This window comes from Nicotiana tabacum, chromosome 4 (genome assembly GCF_000715075.1).
Source record: "Nicotiana tabacum cultivar K326 chromosome 4, ASM71507v2, whole genome shotgun sequence".
Classification (NCBI taxonomy): Eukaryota; Viridiplantae; Streptophyta; class Magnoliopsida; order Solanales; family Solanaceae; genus Nicotiana; species Nicotiana tabacum.
This window is the reverse complement of record NC_134083.1, coordinates 141,382,489-141,400,466: the sequence shown is the minus strand read 5'-3', so window position 1 is coordinate 141,400,466 and position 17,978 is coordinate 141,382,489. Positions and strand designations below refer to the sequence as shown.

The window sequence follows — 17,978 nt, the reverse complement described above, 5'->3', positions numbered from 1 at the left end:
ATGAATCAATAGAAACAGCACGGCATCACCCTTCGTACATTAACACTCACAATATGGTACGGCATCACCTTTCGTGCATTAATACTCACAAAATGGCACGGCATCACCCTTCGTGCATTTACACTCATAAAATATAGCACGGCATCACTCTTCGTGCATTAATACTCTCCCTCGCCAAAACAATGAAAAATAACAACATGGAGATAGAAATAACAAGAACAAGTCTTACTTCAATATTTGGTTCCACAATACCAACCTCAACTTTGAGTCAATACTCAATCAATACCAAATCCGTAAACATGATAAGAATGATCAACATAATGATTAACTAGTCTAAGCATGGATAATATGATCAAGGAAAGCAACAATTACAAGAATAAGACCCACCTGCATGCTATAACCCGACAACGACGAATAGGTACTCGTCACCTCACCTATACGTTGTACCCAACATCTAAACATGCAGCAAATAGACAAATATATCCTAATACCTCAAGCCAAGGTTAACCACGACACTTACCTCACTCCAACAGCCAAACTAAAAGCTCAACCACGGCTTTTCCCTTCAAACAATCCTCCGGACCAATAGAATCTAGCAAATTACCAATCAAATAATTCAAATTAAGCCTTAGGAACTACCCTCAATTGCAAAGAATTCAATTTAGGCCATTTTTAAAAAAAGTCAACAAAAGTCAACACCCGAGCCCGCTTGGTCCAAACCCGAAATTCAGACCAAAATTCGATTACCCATTCACCCCCGAGCCCGGTTATATAATTAGTTTTGGAATCCGACCTCAATTTGAGGTCTAAATCCCCAATTTACCAAATCCCTAGTTTCTACCCAAAACCCCCCCAATTCTACCGTGAAAACCTTAGATTTCAGGTTGAATCTTAGGAAAAAGTAGTGGAAGATTGAAAGAAATTAGTTTAAGATCACTTACCAATGATTTGGGGAAGAAGAAGTCTGAAAAAATCGCCTTTAAGGTTTTAGGTTTTGAAATTTTGAGAAATGAACCAAAAATCTCGTCTAAGTCATCTTTTGTTGAGCTGCAGGTATCGCATTTGCGACCTGGGGTTCGCAAATGCGACATTTTCTTCGCAAATGCGAAAGGGGTCCTAGGCCTGCAGTCATCGCAAATGCGAACAGGAGATGATCGCAAATGCGACCCAATACTTCGCAAATGCGATGGTTTCTTCGCAAATGCGAGGCTCGCATTTGCGAGCCAGATCTCGCAAATACGAGATCTGCAGGTCTGATGCACACCAACTATGATTTCTAAGTTCATTTCACTCTGTAGCCTATCCGAAACTCACCCGAGCCCTCGGGGCTCCAAACCAACTATGCACACAAGTCTAAAAATATCATACAAACTTGCTCGCATGATCAAATCGCCAAAATAATAGAGAACTACGAATTGAATACCAAATCGAATTAAATTTTCAAGAAAGCTTTAAAACTTCTATTTTCACAACCGGACGTCTGAATCACGTCAAACCAACTCCGTTTCTCACCAAATTTTACAGACAAGTCATAAATATTATAATGGACTTGCAGCGGGCTCCGAAACCAAAATACGGGCCCGGTATCAACAAGGCCAAACATCAATCAATTCTTAGAAACTATTAAACTTTCAGACTTTTAATTTTCAACAAAAATTCATAACTTGAGTTAGGGACCTCCGAATTCGATTCTGGGCATATGCCCATGTCCCATATTTCGATACGAACCCACCGGGACCGTCAAAATATGGATCCGGGTCTGTTTACTCAAAACGTTGACCGAAGTTAACTCAAATTAACTTTTAAGATAAAAATTCTTATTTTAACAGTTTTTAACATATAAGCCTTCCGGGTCAATACCCGGACTGCGCACACAAATCGCAAAAGGCTAAAATGAGATTCTAAAGGCTTCGAAACACAAAATTTGATTCTAAAACATAAGATGACCTATCGGGTCATCACAATCCTAAATCATCTAAATACTTTTTACAAAGACAAACAATTTACACTTCGTACATGCACAAATTCATGTTATTGTACCATTGTTTTAGTGATGAATTGTCGCAACTTAATTAACCGCATACAAGTGATAAAGCTTATGCAAAAAAAATACATGGCATACAGCCATACACTTCTTGATTTAATAAATGCAAGGGTGCGAGTAATTAAGTCTTTTTATTAAGTATTTAAGTTGAGATAAAGAAAGTTCATTTGCAAGGGTGCGAGTAATTAAGTCTTTTTATTAAGTATTTAAGTTGAGATAAAGAAAGTTCATTTGCTTATGGCAAATAATGCACAAATAGCAATTATTAAGAATATCAGTAGATTTATTACAAAATTGTAAAAGTACTTTTCTGTTTATAATTTGAAAAAAAATTCAAAATTATAATTTGATTTAAATATGATAGTGTTTCGATTATATGTAAAATTCAAAATGAAGAAAACTATTTATAATATTATAGCAGAAAAAATGTACAGAGATGAAAATAGAGATAACATGAGGATATTTTAACTTGAATTAATTTAGAAAATAAAATAAATTAAGTAAATAATACACAAAGATATTATTGATAAATTTAGAAAATTGAAGAAATGTGAACAATAAATAAACTTTTAAAAATAATTTTTTGAGAAGTAAAGAAATATTTGTGTGCTATGTTAAAGGAGTAGTGGACAATGATATTAAGTCAACTGAGAAGCAAAATAAATTTTTATATCTATATATAAAAAGAGAAGTAAAATAATGATATCATTGCCAAGTGGCATAACCATAAGATGACATGTATAGATATTTAGGACAAAGCTCCAATAAAGTTGGAGTTTTAAAATTATTTTAAACTAAAAAACTGGCAATATCTTTTTGATAAAGAAAGTTATTTTGAATTCGAATTTAAAAATAAAAATATTATTTCGAATTTGTATATAGAAATATTTGAGTTGAGACTAAAAAAAGTTTATTTTCTTATGGTGAATAATGCAAAAATAGCAATTATTAAGAATATTAGAAGATTTATGACAAAATAGTAAAATTTCTTATCTGTTTATATTTTGAAAAAAAATCCAAAATTACAATTTGATTTTAATATGATAGTATTTCAATTATATGTAAAATTCAAAATGAAGAAAACTAGTTATAATATTACAGTAGAAAATATGTATAAAGTTGAAAATAGAGACAATATGAGGATCTTTGAACTTTGAATTAATTTAGAAAATAAAATAATTTAAGTGAACAATAGACAAATATATTATTAAATTTATAAAATTGAAGAATTGTGAACAATATAACATCTAAAACTATATTTTTTTAGAAGTAAGAAATATTTTTGTGCTAAGTTAAAAGGAGTAGTGAACAATGATATAGAGCCGAGTGACACACTAATAAAATATCATATTAATAATGTAATAATACTAAATAATAAAAAAAGAGAAACAAAAATATTATACGATGATTATATAGTTCGTTTTTCTTTAATTTTCATATAGTTTAGTTAATGAAGTATTGTATTGTGAAGTAAGATGCTAGTTGAATTTCTATTGACGCAACATAGACATCAGTTCTCTAATAAAATGCGGATACTACATTAGGAATAGCCGGCATAGCTCAGTTGATAGAGTAGAGGACTGAAATCCTCTTGTCACCGGTTCAAATCTTGTTTCTGGCACATGATTAATTTGCATGGATCTCTCTTCCCTCCAACTAATTTTTAATTAATCGATATGAATCAACATTCACATTCTTTTAGAGTCTACATTAGAATAATAGCTTTATCTAGTTTGGCGAAATATACCCCATCTATATTATGTCTCCTCGCTCTCCTTTTTTCCCTCTCTTTCAAACGAATTTGAATACGCAATACTTATTTGAAAGGTTAAATAGGTTAATTATTGAATGGCTCAAAAGTGGGGGGTTGAAATAGACAAGATTCAGCTCAGATCCAAAGAAATAGGAGCTGATATTCCCTCATTTCTTTATTTTTTCTTTCACATTCGATTTCTTCATTCTAAATTTGTCCATTCCTTCCTATATGCCTTTCTAGAACCCGTCTAAGTAATGTGCGCTGAATTGTTGGTCCACGACCCCGTTCTATAGAAAAAATAAGGAGAGGCTTATCGATGACCAAACCACTTTTCTATTGCTCCTTATCTCATCCCCGAGTCCTACTCGAGACGAAGTAATAGGAGCTGATATTCTCTCATTTCTTTGTCTTTTCTTTCACATTCGATTTCTTCATTCTGAATTTGTCCATTCCTTCCTATATGCCTTTCTAGAATCCGTGTAAGTAATGTGCGCTGAATTGTTGGTCCACAACCCCGTTCTATAGAAAAAATAAGGAGAGGCTTATCGATGACCAAACCACTTTTCTACTGCTCCTTATCTCAACCCGAGTCCTATTCGAGACGAAGTACTTGTCGTCCCCAAACCAAAAGTAATGAGGGAAAAGTGAAGGTTTGTCCAGTTACAAAAATGCCACAGTTCTTGAACACGAAACCAGTTCCTTAATATGATGCATGAGCACTAAATTGAACTGAGAGAACTCAAAAATAAGAAATTGAAGGAGTTAGTCAGTTTTTCTTGGTAATGCTTCCGTAGGGAAGTGGTGGAATCAATGAGTTGGGAGTGGCTTAAGGATGGAGAATTGAATCAACTATTGAGAAGAGAAGAAAGGGACTTTTGAAACCTGATTTGGGCCTTTAAGTTCTCCATTAAGTTGTTGTTATACAGGGCGTTGCCCACTCTGCAACGCGCCTCACACCATGCCTCGCGAGTTTTGAGGCCCGGTCCCTTCCCAGTCCGTGATTTAAACGATTTCTACTTGGATTTGGACTTGGGGAATCCGACCCTAACCTATAAATACCCCCTAAACGTGATTAGTGAGGGGTTGGTCAATTTTGGAGGCGAGAAAAGGCAAAGAAATATAAACAGACCACAAAATTCATCGATCTTCTATCTACCATCTAGTATTTATAGCTTTTATGTTTAAAAATAATACTTTGAGTATTGTCATGGTTATGGGTCGTTCTTGACTATTGTAATTTGACGGTTGATTGTTTTGCTTGATTCTATCATATTAATTTGTTTATTCAATCTTGCACTTAATTATTCTATTATGTAGCTAACAATAGGATATTATCTACGATTTTATAGTTGAACTCGAAAGTGGGAACTATAGATTGCATATAGGATTGAATGGAGTAAGTTCTTGAATCCGGGCATCGGAGAATAGATTCGCGATTAGAATAGACATATTCTAGCCGCCTTACTTGGTTATTTTTGCAGAAAATATACATGTGTTCTCGTTAATTCTGATTCTATAGACATATAGTCTTACGTTGGCTTGAATAGGAGAGCGAAGCATCAAAAAAACTTCGCGAGCATAATAAACCCTGCTAATCAATAAATTTTTGAGTAATAAAACCCCAGTACTGCGACTTCTATGTTGGTTCCATGAAGGCATCTCATAAAGAAGATTGCGATCAAAAAAATCAGAACTTAAAGGTTTTCCCGATTAGATCTTAATTACCATATTATGAGTAATTTGAAACACTACAAACTAGAGTATTGTTACCGTCAATCTTTTTCTTTTTTTTGGATTCATCTCTAATCACAATGGATCGAAGCCCTCATTTTCCTTCCAATTAGTGAGATTCTATAAGCCCTCCCTTTATTACTTGGAATCGAGAGGGCAACAAGAATTAGCATCAAATCTTCCCATGTAGTCGATATTGTAGAAGCAAATCTTCTTTGAAATGATTGACCTGACCGACTTGAAACTTGATTTGATTATCTAAGGAAGCCGGTCACCTGCCTCATTGTGTGAAAATGCTTTTCATGATCTCCAGCTCTTTCCACCAGCTCGTTCTTGACTAAGCATCTAGGCGAACCCGACAAGTTAATTAACTCAATGTAAAGAAAGCTCATTAGGTCAAAACTAGGGGAATGCTTACTAATAGCAAAAGATTAACATCTCTCCGCCCTCGTGAGTCAGCTAGAGAGTATAAAAACAACATTGAATAACATTACCCGTTTTTCATTTTTTGGGGGGTGTGGTCAAAAGTAAAGGATTATTTAAGTTGAGCACGGATTTGATCGCTTTTAATAAAGCTAGACAAATTGATACTTTAGGGTACATTAAGGGATCAACTTCATCAATGACACCATCAGAAATACAAACCAAAGAAGGTAAAAATAAGAGAGTTGAAGAAGCAACGATTACTCTTAAGTGCAAATACGTTTTAACATACTTTCTGACGTACAACATGTTAATTGGCATTTTAATTGTGTAAGCACAAGTTGCAAAGGAACTTGCTGAGATCAGGTCTTACAACTCTTTTTAAGTAACACACTCTTCTCCTGCAGCAAAAGAAAATGTCACATTGCAACAACAAATTTCGCTAAAACCGAAGAGGGGACAAAAATTAGAGATAAAAGATTTGAAGTTCAAACTCTTATTCGTTGAATCACAAGCTAAAATCAGGGACCTCTTTCTTTGATATCCATACAAACTTTGTTTCATTGTCCAATTTTACATTATTTCAATTTAAATGGTGGCGAGCACAGGCTACATATGAAAAGATGGAACAGGACATGCTGGTGAAAAAGACCAAAGCAATAAAAGATGTAGCTTAGGTATAAAAGAAAATACCGGTCTAGATTCATGATCAGAGGTTCTTCGAGATTCACGGTTATAACTCCTCTTTGGATAATCTGACCGATGGTAGTCATCTTCCCTGTGTCGCTTGCGATGATAGTCTGTGTTCCTCATAAGATAGAGTTGTTAGTTAAATCTATTATACTGAAACAGTAGACAGAAAAATACAATGTTGTAGAGCATTAGAACTGAATCAAAAGCTTTGAAAAGCATACCTCTACCATGCCGATAAGAACCTCCATGACCATGATTTCCACCATGTCTACCATCTGCAGTTTTTATTGTATCAGTCATCGCCATAGACACAGTAAAAGGTCTATACGTGTAACTCTTTTTATTAAATTGTGATGATGAGAAGTTATTGGAAGTGCAAGAAAAACTCAGTGGAGCTTGAAGGTCCAGTGAGAATCAGCTATTCAAAGCTTAATTTGAAATCTTAAGAGGGGTTGTTTCAATCTCTTTCTTTCACTTTTTCCTTGTTAGAGAAATCTCAAGTTAAATCTGTTTTTCAATATGTTAATGAAATGCAGCATTAATTTGGAAAAAGCCACTTTAGTTAGCTCAAAATGTAGAACTGGAACAAAACCAAAATCATTAACAACCAGTGCTCAATCTTACATAATTCTTCCAGTCGTACCCATTTCATTTGCAATAGAGCATTCAGAATATAGACACTATGCTTACAGCTTTAGTTGATATCAAAACCACCATTCCTCTGACAGCTTACATAAAAGGCACATATATTCAAACTAGTGAGGTGTCACGCAACAAATAGACAGGTTTTGGAGTAGTAAAATCTAAATCTACAGTTAAGAGGCGCTTCAAGTTGACTCTTCAACCAAAGGCATAGCCAGTTTCTTTTTGACAAAAAAAAGATGAAAAATAATTGCACTCTTTACATTTCACATATTATCAAATTAATTTGAGAGAATTAAGCTCTTTGCTACGACTCAAGAAAGAGTCAATATTATCAACGAAACTACTGATGTCGAAGTTAATTAAGAGCCCTTAAACTTACAGTTAGGTGGCGGCATAACTGGTGGGTAAGCGCCCAATGATCCTGTGCCATAATCCACAAGCTGTCTTTGTGCTTCCAATTCCTTTTGGGCCAATTTTCCATAACCATCTCGACGTATAACTAGTTAAGGTATTAAAAGACAGTCCAAAATTCTTAAATATAAATGAAGAAAGAAGGGAAAGAATGATTTCTTAAACCCTGTTGCTTGGACTATCATGCAAGAGTTTCAACCATTCGACAGATAAGGTGGTCAAAACTTACTTAATTGATTAACCATAAAGTATAGCATTTCTGTGCACATTCATGGGTTAGATCATAAGTCTTTCTTTGAACTAAACCATAATTCTTCAAATGCATACATTAGAAATCCATGTAAACAATATCAACCATCTTTCCTATCCTTGATTAACATATCTATGATCCAATATTCACCTCCACAAAAGGATGGTCACTTGCACTAAAAAGTGTACTGCTGCTCTACATCATAGAAGTTCTGATTCCTCTAACAATTCATGACAAAAGAATAAATGAAGATCTACTTCGACGTATTTCCTTGTAACATAAATAACAAAGAAAACCATTGCATTGTTAAAACTTGGCAATCATTCCATTGGCGACAAGATGGAATTTCCACGTCTTTCATCAAGTTGATTATCCTACAACCACAGGGGAAGGATGTAGAAAATTTAAGCTTTTGAGACCACTAGGTTCATTCACTCAAAGCAAAACACAATTAAAGAGAAATCAAGGACTCTAAGTGTTGGATTTTGCATCTGTTACTGCTACTGTTTTCTAGAATAATTAGTTGTTTAGTTTTAGGAGGAGTCTGCTAGAAAATTCAGAATTTTAATTATAGTAAGAGTTTAGTAATTTAGTTATAGAAGGAGTCTACTACTTTATTTATTTGGCTATTTAAAGCCCTATGATTAATAAAATTTTATTGACAATTTTTTAATCATATTTTCAACCTTCTTGCTGCTTGCATATTTTTTCTAAAATCCATAACAGTGGTATCAGAGCCTCCATTGATCTTGACGGATCTCTGAATTCACTGAAAAATAATCAATTTCAACCACTTTTAAACCATACGCATTTTTACCCATACCGATTTTTAACCAAATTTTTAACAATGACAAGCAGCGGTCTCTCTTTGAATACCCCACAAACTTTCACTGGTGAAAACTATCAGATTTGGTCAGTGTAGATGAAATCTTATCTTGAAACTTATGAACTATGGGAAGTTGTAATGGAAGACAAACTTATACAACCACTTCCTGCAAATCCTACCCTTGCCCAAATCAAAGCTCGTTCAGATGAGAAAACCAAAAAATACAAAGCCAAAACTATAATTCAAAATTCAGTTGCAGATTCAATCTTCTCTAAAATCATTGCATGTGAGACAGCAAAAGAAGTTTGGGAAACACTCAAACATGAGTATCAAGGAAGTGAACGAGGCAGACAAAATCAGATTTTAAATTTGAAATTAGATTTTGAATCTCTTAGAATGCAAGATGATGAGACCGTCGCTAAGTATTCCACCGAATTTCTTTAATTGTCAATAAAATCAGATTACTTGGCGAGGATTTCAAAGATGACAGGATAGTTGGAAAAATTCTTGTGACAATTCCCGAGAGATTTGAATCCAAAATTTCCTCTCTGGAAGAGTCTAAAGATCTCTCTACCATCTCTGTTGCAGAATTAATAAGTGCTCTTCAAGCACAAGAGCAAAGAAGGGCCTTCAGACAAGACAAAGTTACTGGGGGTATTTTTTATGCGAAACACCAAAAAGAAAAAGTCGATTATCCTTATTGCAGATATTGCAAAAAGAAAACACACTTAGAAAAATTTTGTTGGTGGAGACCTGATGCATTATGTGGAACTTGCAAACAAAAAGGTCATGTTATAAAAGTGTGCAAGTTCAAAGATGCTCATGCACAAGCACTAGTAGCAGAAGAAGGAATTGAGGATGACCTTCTTTAGACTGTAGCAACAGAAGCAAGGAGGAGTGTTGGATTTTGCATCTGTTACTGCTACTGTTTTCTAGAATAATTAGTTGTTTAGTTTTAGGAGGAGTCTGCTAGAAGATTCAGAATTTTAATTATAGTAAGAGTTTAGTAATTTAGTTGTAGGAGGAGTCTACTACTTTATTTATTTGGCTATTTAAATCCCTATGGTTAATAAAATTTTAGAAACAGTTTTTCAATCCTATTTTCAACCTTCTTGCTGCTTGTATATTTTTCTAAAATCCATAACACTAAGTCCTTGAGAAAGAATGCTCTAGAATCTTATGATCACAAGAGGTTAAAAGCTTTTATTTTATGCACAACCTTATCTGCTAACTAGATGCGGAGGGTTGTGGTTCTTGTAGATGGTGGGATAGAACCTAAAAAGACAACTAGATGTTGATGCACCAGTCTTTTGATGCCCGACAGCCACTTCTAGGGTAAAGAAAATTCCACTTAATTCCAACTCTATCTTTCTTTATACTATAAGCTAATTTTACGTATTTGGTGTTTGTGACTTTTTTCCCACCCAAATATGTTATCCATGGCCCTACCCGACCTTACCTTTAATTTCAGAGCTATCTGAAAGACAAATAAAAGCTGCACGACTATCAATTAATTATAATAGGGTCGAAAGTTCAATCACAATGAGAATGACCACTGAGGAGATTATCTGTCCACCACTCCTACCGCGGCCCCAGTATCTACCTTCTTGAAATCCCCAATCAAAATCCACACAAATAGGGCGATCATCAACAATTGTCCCACTGATATATTTGACAGAATCTTCGGTGTCGTCCCTAGAGTAGAACCTGAAAAAAGTTTTACAGTTGTTACAAATGCAAATGATATTCTCCATGCCTCCTTTTTTTTTTTTACTTCTTCTTCAGCTCTTTTCGTTTGAACGGGACAGGGGTTGAATGGGAGATAAACGCAAAAGTATACATGTAACAAACCAGAATATACACCTAATCTCATCTTGATGTTTATAATAGAATTTACTTCAGCTGTCAAAAAAATTATGAGCAAATAGGTGTTTGCATATAACTGCAAAATCAGTGACAGCACTAAAGAGACAAAAGCTCGTGATACACTACTTATCAATATGACTCCTACTAGCAAAAGGAATGCAGACCTAGTTTGACATGGTTGGAACAGGGCAACAAGACAGAGAATGCAAGAAACAGATATTCCATCTTTCTCTGACTTTCAGGCTAGAGACTCTCTCTTTCCTCATTAATGAACTTGTCTTCCATCATTAAGAAGGTAACCAATGAGCGACAACCGAGTGGAACAAGAGATAACATCAAAGACGGCACAGCCAAACTACTCCCATTTTTTGTTACGACCTGTTAGACTATGCCACAGATAAACCAACCCCGGATTTGAAGGATTAAGACAAAAATAGGAGGGAAATTTTCTTTTTCTTTTCTATCAAGTAGGAGGGAGATTTCCTTTTCAGTTAAAGTAGAGGAAACATGGAGACTGAGACCCCATTTAACTAAACGTTTTGTAATATCAATAAGGACCTTCAAGATTACGAACAAAATAACTACATATCAGGCGATTAATGTCGAATAACAGTCGCACCTTTCATTTTCTCCAAATAGATGCAGAAAAATACTCCCCTTCCTCTCCTCTCTCTTTCCTTTTCTCCTGCATATCCCTTCCTTTTGTAGGACTCTTTAAAATCAAAAAATCTATAACAAAGTTTAACAGTGATCATTATGTGAGATTTAGATAGATAATTGCAATAGGGTTGAATCCATGAAAGAAGTGGAAATGCTTTCAAATTTTGGAAGTCCCTGCTATTTTCTACCTAGATTTCGGGGACATTTGACAGAATCAGATCAAACGATTGTGGTATAAGCCTCTTTAATAATCTTTACAATACTTCTTAGGTTAATAAGTTCCTTGTATTAATAGTCGGGACTGTAAAATGTGACATCTAATTCTTAAGACACAGCGAATAAGAGTTGATCGATACTTGTAGGAGTAGAGACGGAGAGCATGATTCTTATATTTACTAGGCGGCGTGAACAAATGCCAAATACATAATATCAATATCCTTACTGAACAAGTAGACAAAAACAGAACTAAAGGGAAATAGTTAAAGCTGCAGCAGGCATACCGTAATTGGAGAAGAAATTATACAGTCGAAGGAGCAACACAAAATGAAAATTGGAGATTGAAAGAAAAGGTTCGAGCTATACATTACAAAGCAGAACCCACAAGGAGTTTTGGAATTCTTGTCCAATCCCATCACTATCTTTTTAATCTTCCAGCACGAGAGAACAGCTCATATACTTGTTCCTCTGTTGTGTAGAAGGACATGTTCCCCACATAAACAGTTGTCGACTTCAGCAAAGCATATTCAAATTTTTCCTGAGTTCCTGGAAACCTTCTATCCCTATATGCTGAAATCTTGGCTAAATCCTAAAAGAAAAAAAAAAGCAGATAAAATGTTAAAAGATAAAAGCAAATAAAACCTAGATTAAGAAAGGACATAGGACGCCTCGGACACCACAATCTCTTCATGTTAAAAATTCATGAAATGCCATAGGATATGCAGGAAACTCAACTACTGCACTTCAGTGTTGTTAAAGGCTAGCTTAAAGTGCGCTTAAGTCCTGAAGCTCGGTAAAGCCCAGGTCGTGCTCACTTAATTGGCGCTTTAGTGTAGGCGTCAAGGTGTTAGGCGTCTGCACCTTCACCAATGGGCTCTGTCTTTAAGGGCACAACATCATATATATAGCTTGATTATAGTTTTCTATTCTTTTGTCCAAATAATTATTATTTGTGTTTGTAGTTACATATTTTTGCAATGCATTTCATTTTTTTTTTTTTTTCCACACTTTAATTGCGCTTAAAGCTCCAGCAGACTTTGGAGCTTTTTGCGCTTTTCACTTTTGACTACTCTGCTGCACTTTGCTAACATTATACTAAAATAAAGAAAGGCAGAGACGTATCTTCCTTTCAAAACTACAAACTTTCGAGTTAAATCGGGAAACCATGACTGAAAGATTGAGATGTTAGCTCCTTATAACACCAAGGTTTAACACGCGTTACTCGTCAAAATATCCATGCATAAGGTGTGTGTTTGATTCTCACAATACCCTTCCCCAACCCCCCTCTATAACAGAAAAAGTCTAGGAAGAAAAAAGTTTTTACCTCCTTTGGATGAGAAGCTATACAAGGATTAAAGCATTAGTGACTAGTATAGTTATAATATGTCTTTTAAATGCTCCTCCAAAGGTTGTTCTTTTCACGGGTGGGAGCAGCCCACAGACCCCACCGACCAGAATTAGCACAATCCACGAAAACACAAAGAAAGATACAAAGTAAAACATTAAATCAATGGACAAATTGCTTATTGAACAAACATCCCATGTATACAGCACAAGTGAGAAGCCAAATAACACTGAGGCGTTCATATTACCTTGAACAGTGAAGCCACTCCATTTTGCTCCCAACTATATCTCCCACCTTGGATCTTTTACGCCACCTAATAACTGCAAAATTCTACTTCAAACAAGCATTATGATTAGACTGATTCAGAGTTAAACATTAGCTCAAAAGAAGAAAAGGGCTTTTGGAACTGTTTTGGGCCTATAAACCATCAAGAGCTAAAATGATTCAGTTAGAAGAAGCGGACAACAAAAGCTGGAGGCATTAGGATGGCGATTGAGACTCTGAATGCAGGAGCATACTATAGAAGCAAAGTAAAGTGTACAACTGAATGGCGCCATAAAATGGTTAGACAATGCATTAGGAAACCATAGCTAATAAGTAAGGATGTAGAGATGGGGATTGGGGGTGGGAAAGATAGAGAGAGACCATCTAATATAAGCTACTTTGGAGAAAATATGACTTTATAAAATTGTTGCTGAGAAGAAGAGTATTAGCAAAGAGTCAAAGAAGCTGAAATAGCATATACAGCGACCAGCGAAGCAACTTAAGTAAAATAGAGTGCACAAATGAAGTGTACCAGAAAAAACATTCCATAAGTTAGCCATTTAGCCAACAAGACATACAAAAATGACTAACTGCCGAATTTGATGATGTTAACGGAGAGTGAACTTGAGGAAATATTACTTTCAGATGCCAAAAAATGCATAGCTCAACATCAGTGGTCAATGCATTCTGTTTTCACTTCTTAAGACTTATCTTCAAGCCTCCTACATTCATTGCTACAAATGAAAGTTTTTGTTAAGGTACTAAATTAATCCGACTTCTCTTATTTGCTGCTGTTGTCTTAGTTTTAGCAGCTTGATATTACAGATCATACGAAGAGTGATCCTATACCAACAGCCCAAAAATAGTGAAACAACAAAATTCTATAAACAGGAAAACACAAAACAGAACATCAAGAGAAAATGTCAAATAGATCAAAGAAACTGGACATCAACAAATGAGCAAAAGCAAAATAAAAAAGAGCATCTTCCATAATTGAACTTTTCATTATAAACAATTAGAATGAACTCTAAGAGTCACTGAGACCTTGAGAAAACGACAATATGATCTACATTGCACAAAATCGATGATGAAAAAATGTGTTGGTTGTTATTGTAACACCAACATAATCTAAATATCCAATAAATCAATGTCAGAATCCCTAAGATTTCACAGATATCCTAATCTAAAAAAAAAGTTATCTTGGATTTCAAAGAAACTCAAAAACAAAAAATACCCTTTTCAGAAATCTACCAAGTTTCAATTTTCAAGAATTAGTAAAGCAAGTCATTCTGCACTAAACCATGATCCCCAAGATCCAATATAGATTCCCAATCAAATTCTACCTCATCACCTTCCTGATAATAGCATTCTTGATTTTCTACGTTCAGCATTCCAAAGAATTCATCAGAATCAGTCTAATTAGCAAGAACCAACATTCCATCCTTTGGTTCTAATTGTTCCACAGAAAAAACATGAGAGGAAGTGCTCTCCAACATCACAGGACTTTTGTTAGACAAAATCATAGTACTCTGTTCTTCTTCGGGTGATGTTTGGAGATGAACCACACGATCAATGAACCTCTTATACTCTACAACAGTAGCAATACTATTTCCTCGGATTTCTGATCTGGGGTTCTTCTTAATCGCACATATTACAAATTCTTTTGCATCCTTAGATTTCAACTCACGAAGAAGAGAGTCAGCCAAGAAATACTCCATCATCAACCAGCAGCCATTCAAAGAGGAGTCTTTCTTGTTCTTGTAACTCAAGCTTCTTTTAAACCCAATAATCAGACTCTCATCCTCATCAAGAATTTTCTTGCCTTTATTCTGCTGTGTCCAAGTGCCATTACCAGTAGTTCTGTTGAATCGGGCATCAGTGGGCTTCTTCTTCTTCAATTGGGTGAGGAAATAATGGGTTTTCTTGGAACTAATGTCTCCAATTAAATGCCATGGCTCTTTGCTGTAAACATCTGCAAAGACAATCAATTCTTCAGTTGGTAAGCATTTTCCAGCCACAAATTTCATCAATTGCATTATCAGTTCAGTGTCAGAGGGACGAAATTGAGCAGTCTTCTCCATGGGTTTGGTTCTTTCTTGAGGCATTTGAAGAACAACGACAGAAAACACTTTCTTGAATCGTGAATGACAGACTTTGAACTAGGAAGAACACAAGAATGAGAAAGACCGTATTCACGAGGCCACAGTTGGTTTATGAATATCCTTGAATGGACACACTTTTGGAAAGTATGACACGGCAAAAACAGCTGTGACTAATAACGTTTTCTCTGTTGTTGCAGGGAAAGGGCCAAAAATACCTTGAATTGAATGGACAAATCTAGATTTATATTTATATTAAAAAATTTATTAAATATATATAAATAAATTATGAATTCGATAATTAAAACAACTAAGAGAGTATAACTTAAAGTAATATGTGTTAAATTACTTTTTTAATACATGTTAATTATCATTTAGAGTATTTGCTCGGCCCATTAAAAATTAGTAAGAGGTTACTTTGATTTTTGTATTATTATCTCATTAACATTGTGTTCGATGTAATCCTTTCACAAATGCGCAAGTAAAGTATAGTTCTGGTTGTAGGTAACCGCATGTGTAGATGAGTTATAGAATAAGAGAGTTTCACCCAATTAATTTATTTTTTTTTTGTAATTTGAATTAAGAACATGTTTTTGACTTTTAAAAAAAATTCGAAAAAAAAAGTGACGGAAATAAACATGATAGTTATTTTCACCCACTATAATTGAAAAAAGTTGTTCAATCATCATACTAAAGTGTAAAGTCTCTTCAAGTTGTTGTCATTATTAAGCAATCACCTAGTTGAGAGTTGAAATTATCGCAAATGAAGAAACTTCCATTAAACTTATTGCTAAACTACTGATTTGTATGCCTTTATCTTTAAGGCTTAATTTAATGAAAAAACGCTCTTTCCTTCTCTTGAAATGCTCTCGGCGCAGTTTTAGCAAGGATCGCCATGACAAGGAAGAAGAAGAAAGAATCAACGCTCGTAGAACCAGATCCGCCTTCCCCTACGATGAAGGAAGGCAATACCCGTACTGTTACCCCGAAAACTGGTGTTCCACAAACCCTAGCTCCGATTAAACCTACAATGGCAGAGGTGGTCAAAGGGAATAGGTCACAACAGTTAGCGCTGAAGCTTGATTACTACCCACCTGTTTTGAGGGATGGACTTAAAGTGGTCAAGCTCAATCAGACGGAGTTAGAGATGCAAAATCAGAAATGGCGATCAGCTCTAATTGGATATGTGATTGGAGGGAACCTACCTTCAAATAAATGCTCAAATTTGTCTACGGTGTCTGGAATTATGTCAACACTCCTCAGGTATTTTTGCACGATCAACGATATTTTATATTCAGATTTCATAATGAGGAAGAGAAGACAAAGGTCCTACAAAACGAACCATATACGTTCAGTAATCGACCCATGATTATCAAGCAATGAGAACCTGACTTCCAATTTAGTCAAGAGCAAAACAAAGTTCTTCCTATATGGGTAATATTCCCTGGGCTACCAATTCAATACTGGACGACTGATAATCTCGGCAGAATAGCAAGCTGTTTGGGGAAACCAGTCTGTACTGACAAGCTAACAGCACAAGAGGAAAGGATATCGTATGCCAGGATGCTTATTAACATGGATATATCACAGCTGATGCCGGAATCATTGACCATTGAAGAACCTAATGGGAAGTGCCTATTTCAGGAAATAGAATATGAATGGAAGCCAAGCTATTGTCAGGATTGTCTGCAAATTGGGAAACACAAGGATACATGTAAGAAAACCAAAACAGATGTTCCTGCCCAAGCCAAACCTAATCCCAGAAGGAGAAAGCAACAGAAGCAACCACAATAGAGGGTTAAACAGACTCAGGGCCAACATACTGCAGCTGAGCCTGTTATGGAAGCCAATAGTACAGAGGTCGTGCCTGTGGAAAATGACCAACCTAAGGCTATTGAATATATAGAGCAAGCTTCAGCAGCTAAGAATCTCACAAGGGGGAAGCAGAAAATGAATGAGGAAGTGGTCTGTCCAAGAGAACAAATTATAATTGATGATGTTGAGCATCTCCTGAGACAGAACAAATATAGTGTACTGAGAATTCAGCTAGAGAAAGCCATGGAGAGGGCTGCCAAAGGAACCAGCCCTACAAAACACCCTCCATGATTTTTTGCTCTTGGAACATAAGAGGGCTCAATAAGCCCTATAAGCAGAAGGAACTTAAAGCCTTCTTGCATAAAAATAAAGTTTAGTTTTAATAGGTTGCCTTGAGGCAAAAATAAAGCAAAGGAATGCTACTAAAGTGAAAAGAAATCTGGAAGCTGAATGGGAGGTATATGCAGGCTATACATCAACACCTAATGGGAGAATTTGGATCTATTGGAAGCCTTAAAGGGTTGTAGTGACCATTCTGCTAACTAGTTCCCAGCTGGTGCACTGCCATGTCAAAGATAGAGACTCTCAATTTGCCTGTACAATGACTTTTGTATATGGATTCAACACAGGACCTGAGAGGAAAGAAATTTGGATTACCCAAACAAATTGGTGACACTATGATTGATCCCTGGATTGTCTTGGGAGATTTCAACACCATTTTGTCCGTCAATGATAGAATAAATGGCCTACCAGTATATCCATCTGAAATTGTGGATTTTCAGGAAGGTATTGCAGAAGCTGGCTTAGGTCAGATCACCAGAAAAGGATGCTCATACTCATGGAGTAACAACAGAGATGCCACTGATAGGATTTACAGCAGGATCGCTTGGGCCTTTGGAAATGATAACTGGTTTACAAAATTTAGCAGCCTTGA

At 35.5% G+C, this 17,978-nt stretch overlaps 1 protein-coding gene and 1 pseudogene across 1 annotated transcript; both read right to left on the bottom strand.

Moving 5' to 3' along the window:
* Window positions 1–5,510: 5,510 nt before the first annotated feature.
* Window positions 5,511–13,862, bottom strand: LOC107829239 (nuclear cap-binding protein subunit 2-like; annotated as a pseudogene).
* A 683-nt stretch (window positions 13,863–14,545) lies between these two features.
* Window positions 14,546–15,235, bottom strand: LOC107829240 (NAC domain-containing protein 83-like). Its single transcript, NM_001326221.1, has one exon. It carries the CDS (start codon window positions 15,233–15,235, stop codon window positions 14,546–14,548), a length of 690 nt encoding a protein of 229 aa, NP_001313150.1.
* Between the last annotated feature and the right edge of the window lie 2,743 nt (window positions 15,236–17,978).

What these genes read in the sequence shown, in the direction of transcription:
- LOC107829240 (NM_001326221.1), bottom strand. Translation starts at nt 15,235, where the DNA reads ATGCCTCAAGAAAGAACCAAACCCATGGAGAAGACTGCTCAATTTCGT.